Genomic DNA, 23,856 nt, shown 5'->3' with positions numbered 1-23,856 from the left:
GTGTTGACTGTGGATCCAAGTAAAATGAAATCCTTGAAAACTTCAATCTTTTCTCCACTTACCATGATGTTGCTTATCAGTCCATTTGTAAGAACTTTTATTTCCTTTATGTTGAGGTGTAATCCATACTGAAGGCTGTGGTCTTTGATCTTCAGCAGTGCGTGCTTCAAGTCCTCTTCAGTTTCAGGAAGTAAGGCTGTGTCATCTGCATAACTCAGGTTGTTAATGAGTCTTCCTCCAATCCTGATGCCATGTTCTTCTTCATACAGTCCAGCTTCTCGGATTATCTGCTCACCATACAGAATGAACAGGTATGGTGAAAGGATACGATCCTGACACACACCTTTCCTGACTTTAAACCTTGCAACATCCTCTAGTTCTGTTCGAATGACTGTCTCTTGATCTATGTACAGGTTCCTCATGAGTACAATTAAGTGTTCTGGAATTCCCATTCTTCGCAGTGTTATCCATAATTTGTTATGATCCACACAGTCGAATGCCTTTGCATAGTCAAGAAAACACAGGCAAACATCTTTCTGGTATTCTTTGCTTATAAGCCCCCACAGTACAACAAACTAACTGACAGACATGTGGGGGACCTAAATGACTAAAGTATGAATATTAAATCTGTGAATCAATTCATATGCATTAATTTGCATGTCCAAGTGACTGAGTTTCCTAATCAGGTGGCTAGGCTTTTATAACCGCACGTGCATTAGGTAACAGCATTACATTCTGTAACTCCTCATAAATAGAGTTGTCACTCTTGCACAAGTTAACTAGAGTCAAGAGTGGAACACTGTAGAGAGCAGTTCACACAGTTTGCACAGGACTGGGGATGAGATAAAATTGGGAGCTATAAAAAGTAGATGATTGTCACTTACCTTAGATTCAAGTTCAAGAAGATCAGAATGGCCCATAGCTGGCTCTGAAACCACTTTTTGTAAAAAATGCAATTCTTTTTTCTTGTTCTCTAATTCTTTAGGAAATTTTTCAGTTACCATGTATGAATTAAACTTTATCTCCTCCTCTAGCCTCTTCATTAAGCCTTTAAAAGTAAAATCAATGAACATTCAGCCAAAAAATATAGGGTATAATGATTTTCTGAATATCAGCACTGTTTTGAGTGTTAGACTTGAAAAGTAAGACATACTTGTTTAAAGCATTCCATATAATAATTACAATATACAATAAATAAAAGACTGGCCAATGAAAAATTTTGAAGGTAGTTAGGATGACAATAAAAAAGCAAATTAAATAATTTATATGGAAGAATATTTAAATAATTATAGAAAAAACTGATATGATTTTTCAAAACTACAACCTAATTACTTAATACCCCACAATATGCAAAAATAACATCTGTAGGTCAGATACATTTTTGGGTCATATTTTTTTTACCTTCTAATTATTTAAGAAATCCATGAACTAAATGACAACACTCAAATGAAATCTAACCCAGGCTCTCTCTCATAGAAGAAAGTAATCGTTTATTCTTTTATAGTATTTCTGATATAACTTATATTTCTAATACTTCATAAATGGTAATACATTATAATGTCAGATTCAAACAACTGAAAACATTACTGAAGTTATAAGTTAAAACCTGAAAAAGAGAAGTTATCTACATTCATAAATATTTTAGGCTTTCCTTGTTCTAGTAGTTTTTGATTTTATAACTTATTAGTTTACAGTTAAGTGGCAACTTAAATTACATTTTTAAGATTTAATAGTTTTCTTATTTTGGCAAAGTGCACAAATATACACACACAGGTTTTCAGTGAATAATGGTTTAGTTATAAACTCCCAGCCTAGAGAGCTTTAAAAAGTTTATTTCAGAATCTTTCCATTACACATTTACAAATTCTGGTTTGACGTTTTAAAATGCTGGTTTCCGGTTTAAGTAATCTATGTACGTAAATTGCATAATAAATCTGGCCCAAAGCCTTATAATTATTTTTAGTTCTTTGTGTTAACTATATATTTACTATGTAAAAATTTATTGATGGCAAATTCACAAGTTTTCCATTCATCTCTTTAACTTTCCTCTTTTTTCTGGGATTTTGGAGGAAGGGAGAGTGGTGTATCACACTGCAATTAGGCAATCATTCCTATTTGCGGTTTCTGAACAAATCTATTTCCTGGCTTCTTTGGCTATTAGATTACCAGCTTTTCCACCTTCAAATTCTTAAACATGACACACAAAATCAGAAATGCATGCAATCAAAGCCTAAAGTGCTCTTAAAGATTTAAAATTCCTAAATAATATTTTCTCTACTAGAAAGAAAGTTGCCAGTTTTGGAAAATGCAAACCAATCTGTAGTAACAAAGTAGATCAGCAGTTGCCTGGGGCTGGGTGGGGGACAGAGTGGGCTGGGAGTGAAAAATTACAAAAGAGCGCGAGGGAACTTAGGAGCAGTGGATACGTTCATGATGGTGATTATGGTGATAGTTTCCCCAGTGTACACATATATCAAAATTTATCAGTGATACACTTTAAATATGTACACTTCATTTATTTCAGTTTTACAGCAATAAAGCTGTTAGAAAATCATAAAAAGAGTTTCCATCAAATTTCAAAATTATTCCCAAAGAATTTAACTTAGACCTTACATTTCTTTGCAAATTCTTGTTTTTTCATTTTATTTATTTTTTTAAAGAAACACTGGTGAAGTTAAACATAAGGTGACTAAGATCTCAGCAAATTTTTCATTAAAAACCCTCTGAAAACATCTCACTGATCCTACTAAAACTGAATGAGTTGCTTGTTTTATATAACAAATCTCACTAATTTACCCAGTAGAGCCCTGGCGGCAAAGTAGTAAGAGCTTGGCTGCTAACTAAAAAGTCCGCAGTTTGAATCCACCAGTCACTCCTTGGAAACCCTATGAAGCAGTTCTATTCTGTCCTATAGGGTCTTCATGAGTTGTAATCAACTCAACTGCAACAGATTTGGTTTGTTTTTGAGTGGGTACACTATAAGGATGAATTAACTCCAGTGAATGTAAGCTGTCCTGATTTCATATGGCTGCCATTCTGCAAAAACAAAAATTACACCATTACATTAAAGATAATTTTTATGCTACTTAATTAAGTAGAACTTTTTGTAAGCCATTTTTGTCATTCAAAAAGTTAGATAGCCCTTATTAAACTAAATAACCTGGGCCAGTTAAACATCTATTTAATCTACTTTTCCTAGGCTGCTAACACAACCCTTATGACCCTGTTTCCCACTTCCCAGAAAGACATCCACAAAGCAAGAAATCCTTAATTCTCTCGCCCCTACTCTCTTGTCCACCCACAAAATACACATATCACACACACACGTATCTTATTTTTACCAATATTTTCAGCCATTTTTTCTTACTATCTGTAGAAAAGATAATTTTCTTCCTGTCAAGGGTTAAGCTCTCTACCCTCCCACCGTAACTCCTTCTTATTTACTGAATATCTGCTATGTATAATTTAGTGTGCAAGAGCCTGGAAATACAAAGATCAACAATGACTTGGTGACTACCTTCAAGAAAGTGTAGCAGAGTTCAGTTTAGCAGAGTCAGATATGCTAAAATTAACAGACTGTGGTGATTGCTGTAGGACATTCCATGCGCCGCGTGGAGTACAATGGGAGCACAGAGGAGAAGCCGTTTCAATTCTCTTCTTTTCCTCCAGAATCTCAAATCTCCATTGTCTGACTCTCCTCCAGTCTGTAAACACCATACCACCACCACTGTCTTCAATCTAGGCAGGGTACTGATTCTCACTCATACTCATACTCCCTTTGTTGCCTTGCCTTTCAAAGACAAGTGGTCAAAAGAAGCCTCTACATCTTTCATCTATACATCCTCACCTATCATTTGCTCCTTGACCCACTGAAATCACGTTCTTTCATGTCCTTGGCATGGAATGTCCTTCCACTCCTCCTCCACCTTTCCAACTGGAAGTCAACTCAGGTGCCACCTATCCCACCTCCCAGAAAGTCTGGTACGTTTCCTCTGTTCTCATAGAACTCTGTGCTGAGCTCCCTGTGCGTACTCATCATACTGCAGTGTAACTGTCCACTGCTTGTCGGTCCTCTATTCCACACTGATCACTTTAATAGAAATGTCTTTGCTTTCTATTCCCAGCACTTAGCACAGTACCTGACATGTAGTAGATGCTCAATAAATATAGAATTAATGGACAATTGGCTTTGGGTCAACTAATTCTATTACTACATAGCAGTGCAATTAATTTTTATTGTTTAACAGCATTTATCTTCAACATAATATTTATGTTAATACTTCAAGCCAACATTCTAAGAGATGTCAAAACAGAACAATCTTATGTATCCATTTTATTACAAAATAAATGATTATGTATTTTCCAGCTCAAAAGATTTCTAATTAGGCTAGAAGTGAAAGCCAAAGCAAAATAAAGTCTACCAATTCAAATAAAAAATGAAATATTACTAGTACTATAAATATTCTTGGATATTCTGTCTAGTTACCACAGTTGAAGCATTAAAAAAAAAAACAGAAAGAGGCCCTGGATAAGTAAAGCATTACTGAAGAAGAAAAACGTAGAATACCTTGCACCACCTGACCTCAGAACCTACTCTACAGCTACAGTATGGTGCTAGTACAACTGATCAATGGAACAGAATCAAGAACCTAGATGTAAATTCATCCACTTACAGTCACCTAATCTTTGACAAAGGCCCAAAGTCCATTAAATGGGGAAAAGACAATCTTTTTAACAAACGGTGCTGGCAAAACTGGATGTCCATCTGTAAAAAAATGAAGCAGGACCCATACCCTACACCATACACAAAAACTAATTCAAAATGGATCAAAGACCTAAATATAAAACTAATATAAAGATCAAGGAAGAAAAAATAGCATCAATGCTAGAGGCCCTATAAAAAAAATATACAGCATAAATGGGATACAAACCATAACTAACAATACACAAACACCAGAAGATAAGCTAAATAACTGGGATCTTCTATAAATTAAACACTTACGCTCTTCAAAAGACTTCACCAAAAGAGTAAAAAAGAGAACCTACAGACTGGGAAAAAAAATTTGGCTATGATATATATGACAAAGGTCTCATCTCTAAAATCTACAGGGAAATCCAACACTTCCACAACAAAAAGACAACCCAATTAAGAAAGAGGCAAAGGATTGTGACCGGCCACCTAGGACACTCTACTGGTCCCACCCTGTGTGGAGCAAGGGAAAACGAAAAAAACAAAAGACACAAGAGAAAGATTAGTCCAAAGGACTAAGGGACCACAACTACCACAGCTTCCACCAGACTGAGTCCAAGACAACTAGATAGTACCTGGCTACTACCCCCGACTGCTCTGATAGGGATCACAATAGAGGGTCCCGGAGAGAGCTGAAGAAAAACGTAGAACAAAATTCTAACTCACAAAAAAAGACCAGACTTAACTGGTCTGACAGAGACTGGAGAAACCCTTAAAGTATGCCCCTGGACACCCTTTTAATTCAGTACTGAAGTCACTTCTGAGGTTCACCTTTCAGCCAAAGATTAGACAGGCCCATCAAATACATATAGCATATAGCATCAAATACAAATATATAATACATATAGTTCAACCAGGTATATGAGACTAAATAGGCACACCAGCCCTGAGGCAAGGACGAGAAGGCAGGAGGGGACAGGTCAAGAACAGCAGAGTGTTGACACGTCACGGGGTTGGCAACCAATGTCACCAAACAATCTGTGTATTAACTGCTTAATAAGAAACTAATTTGCTCTGTAAACTTTCACCTAAACCACAATTAAAAAAAAAAAAAAGTTGCTGTCAAGTCAATTCTGATTCATGGCAACCCCATGTGTCAGAGTAGACCTGTGCTTCATAGGGTTTTGAATGGCTGATTTTTCAGAAGCAGACTGCCTGGCCTTTCTTCTGAGGCTTGTCTGGGCGGATATGAAATTCCAACTCTTTGGTTAGCAGCTGAGATGTATGGTTAAGACATGCTCTCACATCAGGAAGCAGAGCACTGGCTTCTTAAACATCTATTAAATATACCTTATTTCCTTGATTCTAAGATGCCATCAATTGTAACACAAAATTACAAATCAATTAAATTACAAATACCATGTTAAATGTACATATAAATTTTAAGATTTATCCCAACTGCAAAAATAGTTATGATGGGGAAAATACATGTCTAGAATCAAGGAAATACTGTATTATCCCTTTTAATAACTTTGTGATATAATTTACATGCCATAAAATTAACCCATTTAAAGTGTACAATTCAATGGTTTTTAGTGTATTTACAGAGTTGTGCAATCACGTTGTTGTTAGTTGCTGTGGCGTTGATCGTGACTCATGGCAACCCCCTGAGCAACCATTGCCATAATCTAATTTTAGAACATTTCATTGTCCCCAGAAGAAACCCTGCACCCATTAGCAGCCGCTCCTTATTTTCCCTCACTGCCCTCTTCCCTTCTCCCCTCACCTAATCTGATTTCTGTCTCTACAGATTTGCCTATTCTGGACATTTTCTTTTTTATAAGTAGGATTATTCAATATGAGGTCCTTTGTGACTAGATTCTTTTGCTTACACGATGTTTCTGAGGTTCATCCGTGTTGTGGCGTGTATCAGAATTCACTCCTTTTAAACGACTGAAAAAGATTCCATTATACAGATACACTAAACGCAGTGCCGTCGAGTCGACGCCGGGTGGTTTTATGCAGATATACTATACCTTGTTTATGGACTCATCAGTAGAGGAACATTTGGATCGTTTCCACTTTGGGGCTATTCAAACAAACATACACAAGTTGTATGTGGACATATGTTTCCATTTCTCTTGAATATTTACCTAAGAATGGAATTGCTGGATCAGATGGTAACTCTATGTTTAATGTTTTGAGGAACTGCCAGACTGTTTTCCAAACAGCTGCACCATTTTACATTCCCACCGGTAATATTCGATGGTTCTAGCTTCTCCACCATTCTTGCCAACACTTGCAATTGTCTATTTTTTATTATATCATTCTATGTATTATATCTTATAGTATAAAATTTCATAGAATACTACAGAAAAATGAACTATCTCAGGTGGATATTATAGTGGAATATTTCTCCACTACAAATGAGAGCTTTGCAGTATTCTTCCAGTTTGCATGGTCCCCTTAGCAAAAAAACTTTTAAAATGCCTAGGATGGGTTTGTTGGTAAAATCTGGGACATTAGAACAGTCTATCCTCTGTGTCAAGCTGGTGTGAGAACAGAGCCAGGGATGCCCATGTCATTAGTACTGTTATTCCACAAACTACAATATGGTTTTAAGGGTCCAGCATTTTATTCTTTTTCTTTATAGCCCTGTCTCTAAAACAATGACTCACATTTTTTCCGTCCATTTTTCACAACATCCATCCTAAATACTTTATACACTCACACACCAGAAAGCCTTCCTCCACTGTAGTTATTATTGTCACCTTTTGGCTAAAAAGCTGGACAGGAATTTAAAAACCCCTGGTGAAAAACTAAGGATGTTGCCATCAGGGCACTCATTCACCAGCCAGGGAACAATGCACCAAAATGCTGATATCATTTGACTATAACTAATTCCCGTTAATTGATTGCTCTCAGGAAGACTCATGATTCAAAGTAACACAACCAAAGAAAGCTTACATTTTCCAATCATCTGTACCGTCTAGTAATTTCCACTTACTTTCAGGCTTTGCATCTGCTGCTGCATTGTGCATACTTTTCAGCTGGTTTTGTACTCTTTGCAGTCGCTGTACTGCATGAAATAGCTTTAAAATACAATTAGATCCATTACTTGGTTAGCCTACTGAAACCCACCACTCACATAGGCAAGCAATGAAATATACAAGTTCCATGTAATTCTTGTGATATAAAAGGAATAATAAGAACTAAGAAAATTACTGTATTCAACTGAAAATATAACTGGCTCTCTCCACATCATTTCATGTAAAAACATTTTTTTAAAAAGCTTTAAAAAATTTTTTAGTTACTTGTTGAATTTGGTGACCAAAGGAAAATACTTGTTAAAGAAATATATGCACAGGCTTTTTTTGTAATAACATGATCTTCTTAATTCTAAGAAATGTTAATATTCTCATAAGTGATGTCTCAGAATCAGAAACTGATGCTAAGTGACCAGTTGGAGCTTGGGTGTGACGGTTCAGGTTGTGTGTCAATTTGGCTGGGACGTGATTCTCAGTGGTTTGGCAGTTACATAATGATGGAATCACCTCCACAATGAGATCTGATATAATGTAATCACCTCCATGATGAGATCTGCTATGAATAGCCAATCAGCTGAAAGAGAGTTTCCTTGGAGGTGTGGCCTGCATATAATATATATGGACTTTGTGGCAAAGCTCTATGGCTTTTGCTGTGTTCTGGATCCTGCATTCAGCTCATCATCATCTGACCTCCAGTTCTTGGGACTTGAGCCAACAGCCCTGCCATCTTATCTGCTGATCTCGGATTCATCAGCCTCGGCAGCTGGTGTACGAGCAGCCCGGTGTCTGACCTGTTGACCTTTAGTTTGTCAGCCCCTGCAGCTACATGAGTCAGGCGAAGCCTCCAGCCTGATGCCTGATCCACAGGCTTGGCATTTTCCAGCCTCTTTAACTGAGCGAGCCATTTCCTTGATCTCTCTCTCTTTTGACATATATATACATATATACACACACACACACATATATACATACATATACGTGTGTGTGTGTGTGTGTGTGTGTGTGTGTGTGTATGCACGTTCTTTACTGGTTTTGCTTCTCTAGAGAACCCAGCCTAAGACACTGGGCAAGGCAACAATAATGCAGTAAAACTGCTCTAATGCCAGGTCAAGCTTCAAAAGAGCCAACCATCTAAATCCCCAATTTATAGAAAATACAGCTGATTTGAAATATATTTTTAATGTGTAAGTTGGCCCAGATATTAAGATAGACTTTAATAAAAGTAATACTTCCTGGCCAAATTATGTTTTCCGTAAGGCAAAGTCTAAAACTGTGGAGGGTGTGTGAATTTTAGCCTTTTCATGATTTGATTATTTGCCACTACAGTAAAGTTTAGAGGGTACTGTCATCAGTGGAAGGAGCCCTGGTGGCACAATGGTTAAAGCACTTGGCTGCTAACCGAAAGGTTGGCAGTTTAAATCCACCAGCCACTCCATGGAAGAAAGATGTGGCAGTCTGCTTCTGTAAAGATTATAGTCTTGGAAACCCCATGGGGCAGTTCTACTTTGTCCTATAGGATTGCTATGAGTCGGAATTGACTCAGTGGCAATGGGTTTTGGGTGATCAATGGAATAAAAAGAATATTCTCAATACCTAAGAATATCAGGAAGCCCTTAAGAGATTCTAGAAGTTTTATAAGCAGTTAATCTTACTATTTAACATTACATTGAATCTTGGGACAATACAACACATTACAGTAATGTTGGGACAATATGAGCTAATGTAGGCCAAAAACCAAAAAAAAAAAAAACAACAAACCAAACCCATTTCCATCAAGTCAATTCCAACTTATAGCAATGCCACAGGACAGAGGAGAACTGCCCCATAGGGTTTCCAAGGAGTGGCTGGTGAATTCAAAGACTGAGCATAGAGCCCAAAAGGCAGTATTATTGCTGTTGGTGTCACATGATACTCTTAATATTAAGAGTATTTTATCATGTTAACGAAGTAAAGGGAAATATGAGCTTATATAATTCTAAAATTCTTCTTTCTTTACATTTGAATTATCAGAGGAACTATTTCTTTCATTATGAGAACATAAACTTCTATGTGGATACCTGATTCTTTTGTTCCTGCTTCTGGTGTGCAAGAAATTCTTCTCTCTCTTTTTCAACTCGAAGTTGCCTTGCTATTTTTAGCATTCGTTGATGATTCTGAACCGTCTCCACCTACAGTAAGGGAATAAGTAGTACATGTTACTGTCAGGTTTGAGAAAGAAATAGCATGTCACGTGACTCAGACATCCACCTCTCATCTTCTTTTGGTAAACAGCATTCCCTAGCGATGACAGTAAAGCTCTAGACTCTAGGTTCTTGAAAGTTTTGGGCTATTGCTGAGGGAGAGTCCCTTTCTGTCAATGTTACTTGAGTCCATCTTCAGATGGACACCACGCCTGGCTTAATCTTTACTTGCATTCCTAACTCTTTGCAAGTCCTTGGGAGTTGGGGCCAAAGTCTTACAGTGTTCATTCTTGCCTTACCCTTTTCTTCAAACGTTCAACTCTCTTAATGAGCTGATCCTTTTCTTCCTCCATTGCACTGATATCCTAAAAGGTAGCAAAGAGGACATTATAAGAAAAAGTATTCTCAGTCTGTAGAATTCAGATAAGGTCTTTATGTGTGTATGCAGGTACCATTTTCCTCAGTTACAACTAGAGGATTTAGGAACAAAGATTCTCTTTTGGATGAAGGGCATTTTTATTTTTTCCCCAGGGTTCTTCATACAGGGTAATTTGTTTGGCAGCTTGGTGTTCATTTAGAAAAGCAACTAAAACAAGTTATAATGCAGCAAGGTAAAGCTGCCAAGCAGCACATTTGGGTTCTGATTCCAAATACGGGCACAGGATTTTTAAAAAATCTTCCATCATGGCAAGTGTGCAGGTCTAAATACACGACCAACAGCTGCTGACATCCCATCTGCTGCTAAATACCAAATCATACATCTTGCCAATTTGCCATCAAATTATTTTTATGGCTATGTCATTTCTAAGACATAAATTTGCATCTGGTTTTGCCAATTAACCAATTCCTTTCCTGAAAAAAAAAAAAGGCTTCAAAAATAAACTACCTTCATTTTAACTAAAACCAAACTAAACCCATTGCTGTCAAGTTGATTCTGACTCACAGTGACCGTAAAGGACAGAGTAAAACTGCCCCATAGGGTTTCCAAGGAGCAGATGGTGGATTTGAACTCCCAACCTTTTGGTTAGAAGCTGTAGCTCTTAACCACTGTACCACGAGGGTTCCCTGCACCACCACGGCTCCTTTTAGCTAGCTCCATAAGATTTTTTAAATGAAAACAAACAAACCTAAAACTAAACAACAACAAAAAAAAATTGTCTGACTCTCACAGTAATAATAAAGGTGAAGTATACACAGCAGTCAATATTGACAGAATTGGAAAAATGAGCATGCTTACTCACTACTGGTGGGACTGTATTGAAGAATATCAAAAGTCTTAAAAATGTGTATACCTTCTGACCCACTAACCCCACCTCTAAAACTTGTCCTAATAAAATATTCAAGAAATGATCTTAACAATTGATGCAGAAAAGGCATCTGACAAAGTTCAACACCATTCATGATAAAAACTCTCTGGAAAATATGAATAGAAGGAAAATTCCTCAGCATAATAAAGGGCATTTATACAAAGCCAACAGCCAACATCATCCTAAATGCAGAGAGTCTAAAAGCATTCCCCTTGAGATCAGGAACCAGACAAGGATGTCCTTTATCACCAGTCTTATTCAACATTGTGCTAGAGGTCCTAGCCAGAGCAATTAGGCTAGAAAAATAAAGGGCATCCAGATTGGTATGGAAGTAGTAAAAGTATTTGTTTGCAGATGGCATGATCTTATACACAGAACACCCTAAAGAATCCTCGATAAATAATACAAAAATCAGTTGGATTCCTCTACACCAACAAAAAGAACATTGAAGAGGAAATCACCAAATCAATACATTTACAGTAGCCCCCAAGAAGATAAAACACTTAGGAATAAATCTTACCAGAGCTGTAAAAGACCTACACAAAGAAAACTACAAGACACTACTGCAAGAAACCAAAAAAGACCTACATAAGTAGAAAAACATACCTTGCTCATGGATAGGAAGGCTTAACATTGTAAAAATGTCAGTTCTACCAAAAGCCATCCACAGATACAACGCAATTCCGATCCAAATTCCAATGACATTTTTTAATGAGATGGAGAAACAAATCACCAACTTCATATGAAAGGGAAAGAGGCCCCGGATAAGTAAAGCATTACTGAAAAAGAAGAACAAAGTGGGAAGCCTCACTCTACCTGATTTTTGAACCTATTATACCACCACAGTAGCCAAAACAGCCTGGTACTGGTACAACAACAGATACATAGACCAGTGGAACAGAATTGAGAATCCAGACATAAATCCATTCACATATGAGCAGCTGATATTTGACAAAGGCCCAAAGTCAGTTAAATGAGGAAAAGACAGTCTCTGTAAGAAATGGTGCTGGCATAACTGGATATCCATCTGCAAAAAAATGAAACAAGACCCATACCTCACACCATGCACAAAAACTAACTCAAAATGGATCAAAGACCTAAATATAAAATCTAAAACGATACAGATCAGGTAAGAAAAAATAGGGACAATGTTAGTAGCCCTAATACATGGCATAAACACAATGCAGAAGAGAAACTACATAACCGGGAGCTCCTAAAAATCAAACACCTATGCTCACCCAAAGACTTCACCAAAAGAGTAAAAAGATTACCTACAGACTAGGAAAAAGTTTTTAGTTATGACATTTCTGATCGGTGTCTGATCTCTAAAACCTACGTGATACTGCAAAAACTCAACTACAAAAAGACAAATAACGCAATTAAAAAATAGGCAAAGGAAGAGGCAGAAAGGGCCACGTAAAGCAGACACTACATTAGCCCGAGACCAGAAGAACTAGATGGTGCCCGGCTACAATCGATGACTATCCCAACAGGGAACACAACAGAGAACCCCTGAGGGAGCAGGAGAACAGTGGGATGCAGACCCCAAATTCTCACAAAAAGACCAGACTTAAATGGTCTGACTGAGACTAGAAGGACCCCAGAGGTCATGGTCCCCAGACCTTCTGTTAGCCGAAGACAGGAACCATTCCCAAAGCCAACTCCTCAGACAGGGACTGGACTGCTCTATGGGATAAAAAATGATACTGGTGAAGAGTGAGCTTCTTGGATCAAGTAGACACACAAGACTATGTGGGCAGCTCTTGTCTGGAGAAGAGATGAGAGGGCAGAGGGGGTCAGAAGCTGGCCGAATGGACATGGAAATAGAGAGTGGAGTGGAGTGCTGTCTCATTAGAGGGAGAACAACTAGGAGTATACAGCAAGGTGTATATAAGTTTCTGTATGAGAGACTAACTTGGTTTGTAAACTTTCACTTAAAGCACAGTAAAAATTAAAAAAAAAAAATTTCATGAAATGACACAGTCTTCTCTATAAGCATTCTCGTCATAGTGTTAATTGTATCTAAAATCTGGAAATGACCAAAAAGTCTGAGGATTATTAAATAAATTATGTTAAATAAATGACAGTGAAAGTCATTAAAGATTATGGGGGAGAAGTTTAACGCCAAGGGGAAATGTCATGATATAACATTACTTACAAGAAGCAGATTATAGCATTTATGGTATATATAGTACAATACCAAGAAAAAGATTTAAATACATTCACCAAAATGTCAGGAGTGGTTATCTCAGGAGCATAGGATTTTGACTGAATTATTTTCTATTTCTTGTTTAATCATATTTTCTAAATTTTCTACAAGTTCATGGTTCAAGACTACTTTGGTAATAATGACTAGAATTAAAAATGCAGACTGCAGGTTCTTCTACCATTTTTGGTTTATTCACAGTAACATAATGGAGGTACAGGAGACAGGTATCTACCATTCTTCTTCCAAACTACATTACAAATGTCTGCTTATGGGTCTTTCTCCCCCACTAGAGCTGAGTTCACCTTTCATTTATAATATATTACAAAAGCTCTGACTGAGAACCTACTGTGTGCCAGGGACTGCAATAGGCACTGGGAATACAGTGGTGAACAAGATATACAGACATGGTCCTTGCCCTCACGGTGCTTAAGGGTAGTTGGGAAAACAGACGTTAAAGTGATTTTATGTGTAATGAGTGTCACAGAACAGTAAGAACTGGCCAACCTAATCTATCCAAGGGATTAGGCAAGACCTCCCTGGAGAAGCAACTTCTGTTTCCTGATTGAATGAAAGGATAAAGATGACACAGAAACCTCAGGAATTCTAAAAAGACAAAACCCATGCAAGTCAATATTAGTAAGTATTTGGGGAGATGAGAACTTTGATTTAAACTTGTTAGGAATGTAAAAATGTTTTTTGGAAAAATTTAAGTAACATGCATCAAAAGTCATAATAATTTTATGTGCTTTAATAAGCAAATTCATTTCTGGAAATTTATTCTAAGGAAATAATCACAAATGTACAAGAACAGCTTATATGGAAAATAATTGTAGAATTATCTGTAATAGCAAAAAATGAAAACAAAAATAAACTATCCATACCATGGAATATTATTTAGTAATTAAAAAGCATATTGTAGAAAAATAATGATGGGATTATATTCACAATGTAATGATTAAAAAACCAAGATAGAAGTAATTACATACAGTATAGCCACAAATTTATGTGTGTGTGTCATACATACATACATATACACATGAAAAGAAAGGATACATATAGGATGGTTGTCTTTTTTTCTTCTTTCTATATTTTCTATAATATATATGTGATTATACATATAAAAACCTATTGCCATCCAGTCAATTTCGACTCATAACAACCCTGTAGGACAGACAGAATAGCCTCATAGGGTTTCCAAGACTGTAAATCTTTATGAAAACAGATTGCTACATCTTTCTCCCACAGAGCAGTGGTGGGTTCAAACCACCAGCCTTTTGGTTAATAGTTGAGCACTTTAACCACAGCACAACCAGGGCTTCATATATACATACATATCTCCCTTAATTAGGGAAAGACTCAAAATGTAACCTTTTTAAATCCATGGTAATGGTCAGTATAGTACATAAGAACTCACTGTGAATATTAACAGCTTCATTAATTCCTTCAGTAAAGAACTACCAAATGAAATCTATTTGCTATCAGTAGTTCCCATACAGTCTTAAGAATATACTGAATTAACTAAAAATGATGATTCCAATATTATTCAAATCCAAATAAATATTATTATGGGTCCTTTTCTTTATTTACCCTTCTTATTTCTGCTGTAGAAAATCCAGATGTCTTAAGTTGTTCACATTCTTTATGCAAAGTTTTAAAGGCTTCCATCAATTCTTCATACTAAAATAGGTTAGAAAATTATAAATGAATGACTAGATCCAGTAGGCTTTACTTAATCAGGTTATCTATTAATTTACAGTGATTACGTAAATCATTTTAAGAACAGCATTAAAAATGCATCCTTAAACATCTACATAGAACACAAAAGTACGTTTATATAATCCAGCCATTAAAAAATTGTCCTCCTGCTTTATCTCTGCTTACTTTCCACCTCCTACTCCACACTCTCCACACTCTAGCTATGTTGATCTTCTTTCAGTTGCTGGAATATTCCACGCTCTCACCTCTAGTTTATACATCCTACTCCTTCTGAGAATACTCCATGACCCCATCATTTCTAACTTGGATAACCCCTATTTATGCTTCAGGTTTCAGCATAGATACTACTATCTTCGGAGAAGCATTCTCTGGTCCTGTACCTGTCCAATCAGAGTAGATATCATATAAATATTACACATGCCTAGTCACTTGCCTGTCTCCCTTCATTAGACAGTGAGAGGCAGGAGGACAGGAATCACACTGATCTTACATACTTTTGTACGGCTGGGACCTAGCACAAGGGCATAAATCCACAGAGGTGCTCAATTAAAAGTTGTTGAAAAAAGAACACTCATAACCGTTAACTGAAAATTTTTTTAATAGGATTTTTTGTGAGTAATGACAGAAAATAAATATTTTTCTGGACTGATCATGTTCCACAAGTCTACAAATCATTCATATAATCATTCTAAAACTCTTCATTCTGAAAGACAATGTGCATTTCCCACTAGGGTCTATGTTAAATGACTGGCTAGATATGCACGACACTTCAGATCCACCCTCAGCTCAGCTTCAAGAACACGCATGTTTTCACTACCAGTAATTCTGCCAAGAATGAGCTGAGCATAGTCAGTAAAAACTATTAATAAACCTCCTCCAGGGAAATTAGTCTTCATCAAATTTATTGATGGAGGAGGGGAGGGAGGAGAAACTATTTCACATTTGTATTTCTACATTTCCTACATGATTTTAAACCTTCAAAGGCAGGGACTGGGTGATTTTCACTCTGCTCTACTTTTCCCATGATATTTAACATTAAAAAACAATCAGTAAGATGCAAATCAAAACCACAATGAGATACTGTTTCACTCTTAAAAGCTTATAAGCAGCCATCCAAGCACAACAGTTGGTCTCTATTCACCTGGAGCAACAGAGGAAGGCGGCATATCAGGAATAGAAGGAGGAGATGGAATGCGTGGCCAATCGTCTCCATGAACAACTGCCTCCTTTGCCATGAAAGCAGAACTGGATGCTGCCCAGCTACCATTACTGAATATTTTTATCAAAGATTCTATGGAAGACTCCTGATCAAAAGGGGCAAAATGCAGGCCAGAATTAAATTTTCATGGACTCCAGACTTCCTGGAACCATGGAGGTTGGATGAACCTCTGGAACTACTGCCCTGAGATAATCTTTAAAGCTTAAACCAAAAATATTCCCTGAAGTCTTCTTAAAACCAAATAGTTTAGTTTAACTTAATTAGTAAAACAAAAATCTGCCTTGAGCATTAAGTTCTTTTAAGAACTATCTATACGGGATCAAACTAACAAGAGCAACTTGAAGTATGAGACAGGAACTTTAGGGAGCAGTGAATTTATGTTAATGGGGGAGGGACAACTCAGAAAAGGAGGGAGAGAATGGTTGTACAACTTGAAGAATGTAATCAACGTCACTAAATGGTACGTGTAGAAACTGTTGACTTGGTGTCTATTTTGCTGTGTATATTCTCAACAACAACAACAAAATAAATAAATCACTCTGAATCTTGCTACCCAGAGATGACTGCTTTAACAAAACAAAACAAAACAAAAAAGAATCGATAAACGTTATGAATTTACCATTTTTTTTTAACCTCAGGTTTAGAGTTACATATCAAAAAGTTAGTGAAATTCCAGTGCTGAATTACTCCTCGTCAGACTGTTTCTGTGATAATTTTGCATAAACCTTTCAATTACAGAAATGTCTTGAGGACAGCATTAGCTCCATTTTGCATGAATGCCACATCAACTCAAGATATCAAAATACGTGGACGACAAATGAAAACATTCAGCTGATTGTTTTGACTCAATCCGAAGATTGGGCACCTACCATACGGAAGAGACTCTGAGAGGCCCTGAAGGAAAACAAAGATGGACAAGATATAACACCTGACTTCAAACACCTCACAATTTACTGGGGGAGACAGACCAAAGAACTGCTTCCAACATATTCTGGCACAAATAAGTCTCTGTAAATGCTGCGTTAAAGTGCCATACAAAAGCACGTTAAAAAGAAAATCAAAGTCCTTTGAAGTCTCAAGCCTGAATCCTCTCTTTCCACACTCTAATTAGCCATGTGCTTTGAAAACCAAATACTACGGGCCAGGTTAGCCAGAATCCTGAGTAGTCAAGAGTTTTTAAGATCTTAAGGCCAGAACCCAAGATTATCCCAAGACAGTGGTGAGAAAAGTACACTGAGATTTCAGCCCTATCTACACCCTCTTCCTGATCAGGAAATTCTTTGAGATTACAAACCTAGCTTCTTGGACCACTCAGGATCCCCACAGGGGCTCACAGGGCCCAATTCACCTGATAGTGTCAGTTTCCATCTTTAACCCTTTTGTCCTGATGTAACTATCACTTCTGACTTAGATGATAAATTGAATTGTCACCTTAAACCAAACTGAACCAAACCTGTTGCCATCGAGTCAATTCTCACTCATAGCAATCCTTCAGTACAGAGTAAAACTGCCCCATAGGATTTCCAAGGCTGTAATCTTTACGGAAGCAGACTGTCACATCTTTCTCCTGAGGAGCGGCTGGTGGGTTCAAACCTTCAAACTTTTGGTTAGCAGCTGAGCACTTAACCACTGCACCACCAGGGCTCCCTGGCAACGTACTGATCAGCACAATGCTCTGCTATCCCAGGCCCAGGACCCCATCTACCCATAATTCCTAAGTAATAAATAATTCTAAAATCCTAATTTCAGGTTTTTTTTTTATTCACATACCTCTATCACTAAAAAGTACCTGTGTGCACAATTCAGTATTCTAAGACTTGACAACAATTGAACACGGCTGGTACTGTTTTACCTTTTGGTGCCACATTGGCACTACAGGTGAAGCAAAAATATTAGAGAGAGGTTGACATGAATTTGAACACATGCACCTTAAAATCCATTATAACTCATTGCCATTGAGTTGATTCTGACCCATAGTAACCCTACAGGACAGAGTAGAACTACCCCATGGGGTTTCCAAGGCTGTAATTTTTATTATTATTATTAATTTTACTTTAGACAAAGGTTTACAGAACTAGCTTCTCATTAAACAGTTAGTACACATGTTGTTTTATGACATCGGTTAACAGCCCCATGACATGTCAACACTTTCCCTTTTCGACCTTGGGTCCCCTATAACCAGCTTTCCTGTCCCCTCGCGCCTTCTTGTCCTTGCCCCTGGGCTGCTACGCCCCTTTAGTCTCGTTTTGTTTTATGCGCCTGTCTAATCTTTGGCTAAAGGGTGAACCTCGGGAGTGACTTCATTACTGACCTAAAAGGGTGTCTGGGGACCATATTCTTAGGGTTTCTCCAATCTCTGTCAGGCCAGTAAGTCTAGTCTTTTTTTATGAGTTAGAATTTTGTTCTACATTTTTCTCCAGCTCTGCCCAGGACCCTCTACTATGATTCCTGTCAGAGCAGTCAGTGGTGGTAGCTGGGCACCATCTAGTTGTACCGGACTCAATCTGATGGAGGCCACGGTAAGGCCGTAATTTTTACAGAAGCAGACTGCCACTTCTTTCTCCTGCAGAGTGGCTGGTATGTTCACACCACTGACCTTTCCATTAGCAGCCAAGTGCTTAACCACTGCACTACCAGGGTTCCTTGAAATCCATTACAGATATTTCAAAAATTCCATTTACATATTGTGTACCTGCTTATTGGTGTCAGCCACAGTTTCATCCTGAAGAAACTCACTTGGTACTTCAAGTTTTATTAAAAAACGAGCTAAATACGCTCTTTTCTTCAGTTCATTAGTCCTCTGAAGAAGCCAGTGAAGCACTGGGTAAATTACAGGTTTACTTCCAATCACCAGACCCTGACGAAAGGTACTCCTAAAAAAAAAAAGAAAACACACACGTGCTTATCAGTAAACCTTGAAAAGAGATAACATTTGCTCAAAATCCAATTTATTATTTCCTGGTTGCTTTCCAAAACTGTTTATTAAAAATAAAATAAAGCCAGTCTGTACCTAATGAGCATAAAATTAGGCCCTCAAAATATCACTGGAGAATTCAGGGAAGTTGTATTGGAACCATTAATTGGTACGGTCATTCTTAATACCTCATTTCATTGACTGGGCACTGTTTTGTTTTTTCTAGGATGGGAGATAAATGATAAAAGGGATTAATGAATTTGGCCAACTTTTTACTGAGCAAAGAACCGTCACACTTAAGACTTCTGCATGAAATTCAGTGATGTTTTCAGGTTGTCAATTTAGAGAGGCCAAGTATTGCCTAAAAAGACCAAACATAGCATATGAAGGCTTGGGTGTATTAAAATGTATTTTTAAAAAAGCAAAGCAATACATGACTGATTCTTACATGTCTGTAGCATTTCCAGGAGGTTTGTATTTAAGGATACCAAGAAGGCTTAACATCCGTTTGGCTGTCTGCTCTGGCATCTCCTCTCTGATATCAACAACTTGCTAACAAATAAAGAAATTGAAAAAATAAGTTATTGTTGTACAGCTAACAAAGAACAATATTTAAACTCACTGACAAAATCACTCTGCCAGGTCATAACAGGCACAATGGTCTCTTCATAAAACAGATTAAGAATGAAAGCCCCCAAATTCCAAGTGAGGATGCATATAAGCCAGACCAGAATTCATATTAAGAATGTTAAGCTTAAAAAACAAAACTGTGTAAGAGACATGAGCTAACTTGCAATACAATAAGATCCTTTGTAAAAGCTTTTTCATTCCAGGACCAAACCTATTTATCTCTGAAAATAGGGAAATAAGTTATAAATAAGGTATAAGCAAGTAATTTAATTTCTAAGCTGGCAGAGAAACTTTAAAGATCATTCACTATTATTTTACATGCATGAAAAATAAGGCCCAGAGAGATTAAGTACTTTGTCTGAGAGTCACAGCTACTTAGAGGCAGGAACTGGCATTCCCATCCCCCTTTCTCCACAGACTCTGCCTGTGCTCTGAAAGTACACCATAGGAGGAAGAGAAAACTCTTACCTTTGGGTCAATCTCAGCCAGAACATCACTGAGAACTTGTAATAGTTGCATTGGCTCCAGGGAATCAAATGTGATTAAATTATAGTTCTTCCTAAAAGGATCCTTATTGAGCTTGTCCACAATGAATTTGATTTGATCACTCATAATTAGGTCTTATAATTTTTACTAAAGAATAAAAACAGAGATAAAACTTCTCAATGTTGGTAACAACGGTTCTGAAAAAAAATCAGTACTGATCTCACAGGAAGTAGGCATGGAAGTTTAATTCTACAGAGCATACATAATGCTGTGAAAGGGTTACCTTGTTTAAAGAAATTAGGGTATGAAGATTTTATTATGAAAGCTGAGGTATTTAGGGTAGTATTTAACATCAGATGTTTTTGTATGTACATCTGGGGGAAAAGCAATCATCTGAATTGACATGAACAAATGAATAATAAATCCTACCTACATGTTTCTAATTTTTTTTTTTTTTTTTAATTAACAGTCCACATTTAAAACATTGGGAGATTTTACATTAAAATTCAGATTTCCAGCTTCTTTGAAAAATCAGATCAAGCAACCCTGGGCCCACAATTCATGCTCACAGCCAACTGACTTGGAGCAGGGGCTGCAGGCTTCAGCCCGGGCCTGCACCTTCAGTTCTGTTTCGGTTTCCTCCATCAGATACTCTTGACCTATTTATGTTAGAGTTGGCCCTGTACGGTCCAAGTAAGGTCATATGGCCAACTACGTTATGTTATAGTTGACTCTGCCACCCTTCATTAACTCAGGCCTTTATTTCCTCTTGCCTTCAGTAAGGCAACAGCTTCCTGTCTTCTTGTCTCTGGCTCTTCCCATCCCAAACCATTTGTAGATTTCTTATTAACTACAAAATAAAGTCCAACTTCTCATATTTTTAGACTCTTTATGATCTTTTTTTTTTTTTATGATCTAGCTCAACCTAGCCTTTCCCAGCTTTAATTCCAAACTGTTATCTTTCAAACACCCAATTCTTCTGCCAATTGATACAGTCACTGCCCTTAGTTTTTTCGCCTGGAGGCCTTTAGATAAGGAGCCCAGGTGGTGCAATGGTTAAGCACTGGGCTGCTAATGGAAAGGCTGGCTTCAAACCCACCCAGCAGCTCCAAGGGGGTAAGACCAGGTGATCTGCCCCCATAAAGATTACAGCCTAGGAAACCCTATGGGGCAGTTCTACTCTTTCACATGGAGCTGCTATGAGTCTAAAATGACCTGATGGCTCCCAACAACAACTACAACAAATGCCTTTAGATAACAGCATTTTCTACTCTTCCCCCTCCCCCATCTCTAGAGGCAAAAATCCTATTCATCTTTCAGGTCTTGTCTACCAAATGTAATTTTCTCCGTGAAACCTTTCTTAAGAAATACTCATCGTTCAGCATCAGAGTAACAGACTGTCCCTCTGGGTGGACCACACTTTATCAACACTTCTCTCCTAGTGTTACTTTTTATTTTGCATTAGTTAATTATGGACAAATTTTATCTTCTCTACTAAACTCTAACTTCCATGAGCACAGCTGTTGTGTGCCATCAAGTCCCCTCGACTCACAGCGACCCTATAGGACAGAATAGAACTGTCCCACAGGGCTTCCTGGGCTATAATCCTTATGCGAGCAGATGCCCAGGTCTTCTCTCCCGAAGAGCGGCTGGTGAGTTCAAACCACTGACCTTCTGGTTCCACCCAAAAACCCACTGCCGTCGACCTTCTGGTTAGTAGCCAGGAAGTTACCCACTGTGTCTAAGACAGTGACCTCTTTCACTAGACTGAATGAATTTGGTCTCAGGCCCAAGGCCAGAAAAAATGCAAGCCTCAGTCTAAAAGAAATCAGGCTAGGGGTGAGGAAGATCATTTAACTTTTTTAAAAAATTGAATATCTGAGTTTTCAATTGTTGAAACAGCTTCACCAAAGTCCTTAGTGTTTTCTGCATGCAGGTATCACTTGTTTACTACAGGAAGAAGTGGTAGAAATTTGGCAAGAAGGCAATTTTTTATAACCTTAGCCACTCGAAAAGTATTTTAAAAATGAATGGCTGAACAAAAAAGAAAGAAAAAAATTGCTTCAGTGCTCTGTAATAGTAAAAACTATGAACTGGATCACTGCAATTTTACCAAAGAGATGAGTCGGAACGGCATGAATCTTGTTCTGAACGGGTTTTTCAAAATTGGCTGGGCAGAGCTGGATATTTAGAAAACATAAAATGTAAAAATATGATCAATTACTCATAATCATAACAAAATTAAGAGCAAATTATTGTTAAGAATAAGCCAAAAAGAAGGTAACGAGTATGGTTCAGAGATTTGAGATTTCCTTTAAGCTACAAATGGAAAACCTTTACATATGTTAACAACAACAACAAAAAAAATCCACATTAAAGATGCAAGTTTTCCACCGTTTTAGGTAATGGTCCATGGAATAACCTTCACACGCACATATATTGAATTTCAAATGATTCAGAATTAGCTCATTAGAAATTCTTTCTCCCTTAAAAACAGCAAACAAACAAGAAACCTGAAGAATGAGTAAAACGTACCAAGAGGGGAAGAGAAAGTAGCTGGGTCCCAGCCCCCCATGACCGCCCACTTTCAAATGGTCGCTCGCTAAGGACAAAGCTGTACTCAACAGGTAGGTCGTCTATACCCAGTGGGCTCTGTGCTCTAAAATTAACAAAAGCAATTAATCTCCCTCTTCCAGAGGAAAGTCGCCACACTAATTCACAAGCACTTACCCACGTAAGAACCCGAGGGGGTGAGGGGAGAATTAAAACCAGGACGTGCGTTTATCTGGCACAACGCGGCACACAAACGACGCCGCCCTGGTCCCAGGCTGGCGAGAGCGCTGACAGAAATAGTGTCCCCACCCCCTGGGGGCTCGGGAGAGGGCAGGGGACCCCACAATCCGGCCCAGGCAGCTCGCGGGGGCTGCCCTGGGCTCCCCGACCATTCCACCCGCTGGGGAGCCGCCTGAGTCCAAGCGAGGCCCAGCGGGGGCCCGACCCCCAGTTTGAGGGTCTTAGCGGTTGCGGCCCCTCCACCTACAAGGCGCTGCACCAGGAAGAGGAGAGGGCGGGGGGTTCTCTCCTATTTCGGGGTTCGAGGAGTTTCCGGCTGCGGGTCGGCGAGGTTACCTCAGATTCTCTTCAAGAAACCACTTTTCCCCCCTCGGGAGGCACCGGGGCTCTATTAGGCTCCTAGAGACGAGCTCCGTGGCAACGGTTGCTAGGCCCTGGCGTGACGCCACTTCCGGCGTGGAGGGCCGGCGCGTTTCCGCGGGTCCCCGGGGGCGCGCGCTGCGGACACGTGCGAGGCCCTTGTGCAAAGCGGCCTCAGTTGGGAGCCACCGCGCAGAGCCAAGGGCGTTGAGGGCTGCTGGAAATCACAAACTGTGACCGGGCCTTAGATGCACGGCCATAAACCTTTCCAAATGTCCTGCAGTTTGCAGTGTACAAAGTACTGT

The 23,856-nt window shown here is 38.4% G+C and overlaps 1 protein-coding gene across 10 annotated transcripts in view; it reads right to left on the bottom strand.

Moving 5' to 3' along the window:
• IFT81 (intraflagellar transport 81) overlaps positions 1 to 23,630 on the bottom strand; it is a 76,984-nt gene extending 53,354 nt beyond the window's left edge. For 2 of the 10 annotated variants that reach the window (XR_010318573.1, XM_064272180.1), the window contains exons 1-9: positions 22,512 to 23,432; positions 20,381 to 20,545; positions 19,731 to 19,834; positions 19,061 to 19,241; positions 15,021 to 15,110; positions 10,217 to 10,282; positions 9,795 to 9,905; positions 7,698 to 7,782; positions 885 to 1,048 (exon numbers count right to left, since the gene is read on the bottom strand). Coding sequence is in view for 9 of the 10 variants with exons in the window: in XM_064272180.1 (XP_064128250.1) it covers positions 885 to 1,048; positions 7,698 to 7,782; positions 9,795 to 9,905; positions 10,217 to 10,282; positions 15,021 to 15,110; positions 19,061 to 19,241; positions 19,731 to 19,834; positions 20,381 to 20,524 (945 nt within the window). In the remaining variant the exon portion in view is untranslated. The other 8 variants (XM_064272178.1, XM_023539285.2, XM_064272179.1 and 5 more) reach the window with 8 other exon arrangements.
• Positions 23,631 to 23,856: the final 226 nt, after the last annotated feature.

The sequence above is a fragment of the Loxodonta africana genome, chromosome 19, assembly GCF_030014295.1.
Source record: "Loxodonta africana isolate mLoxAfr1 chromosome 19, mLoxAfr1.hap2, whole genome shotgun sequence".
In the NCBI taxonomy this organism is placed as follows: domain Eukaryota; kingdom Metazoa; phylum Chordata; class Mammalia; order Proboscidea; family Elephantidae; genus Loxodonta; species Loxodonta africana.
The sequence above is the reverse complement of the archived record's forward strand: the minus strand, read 5'-3'. Positions and strand labels throughout refer to the sequence as shown.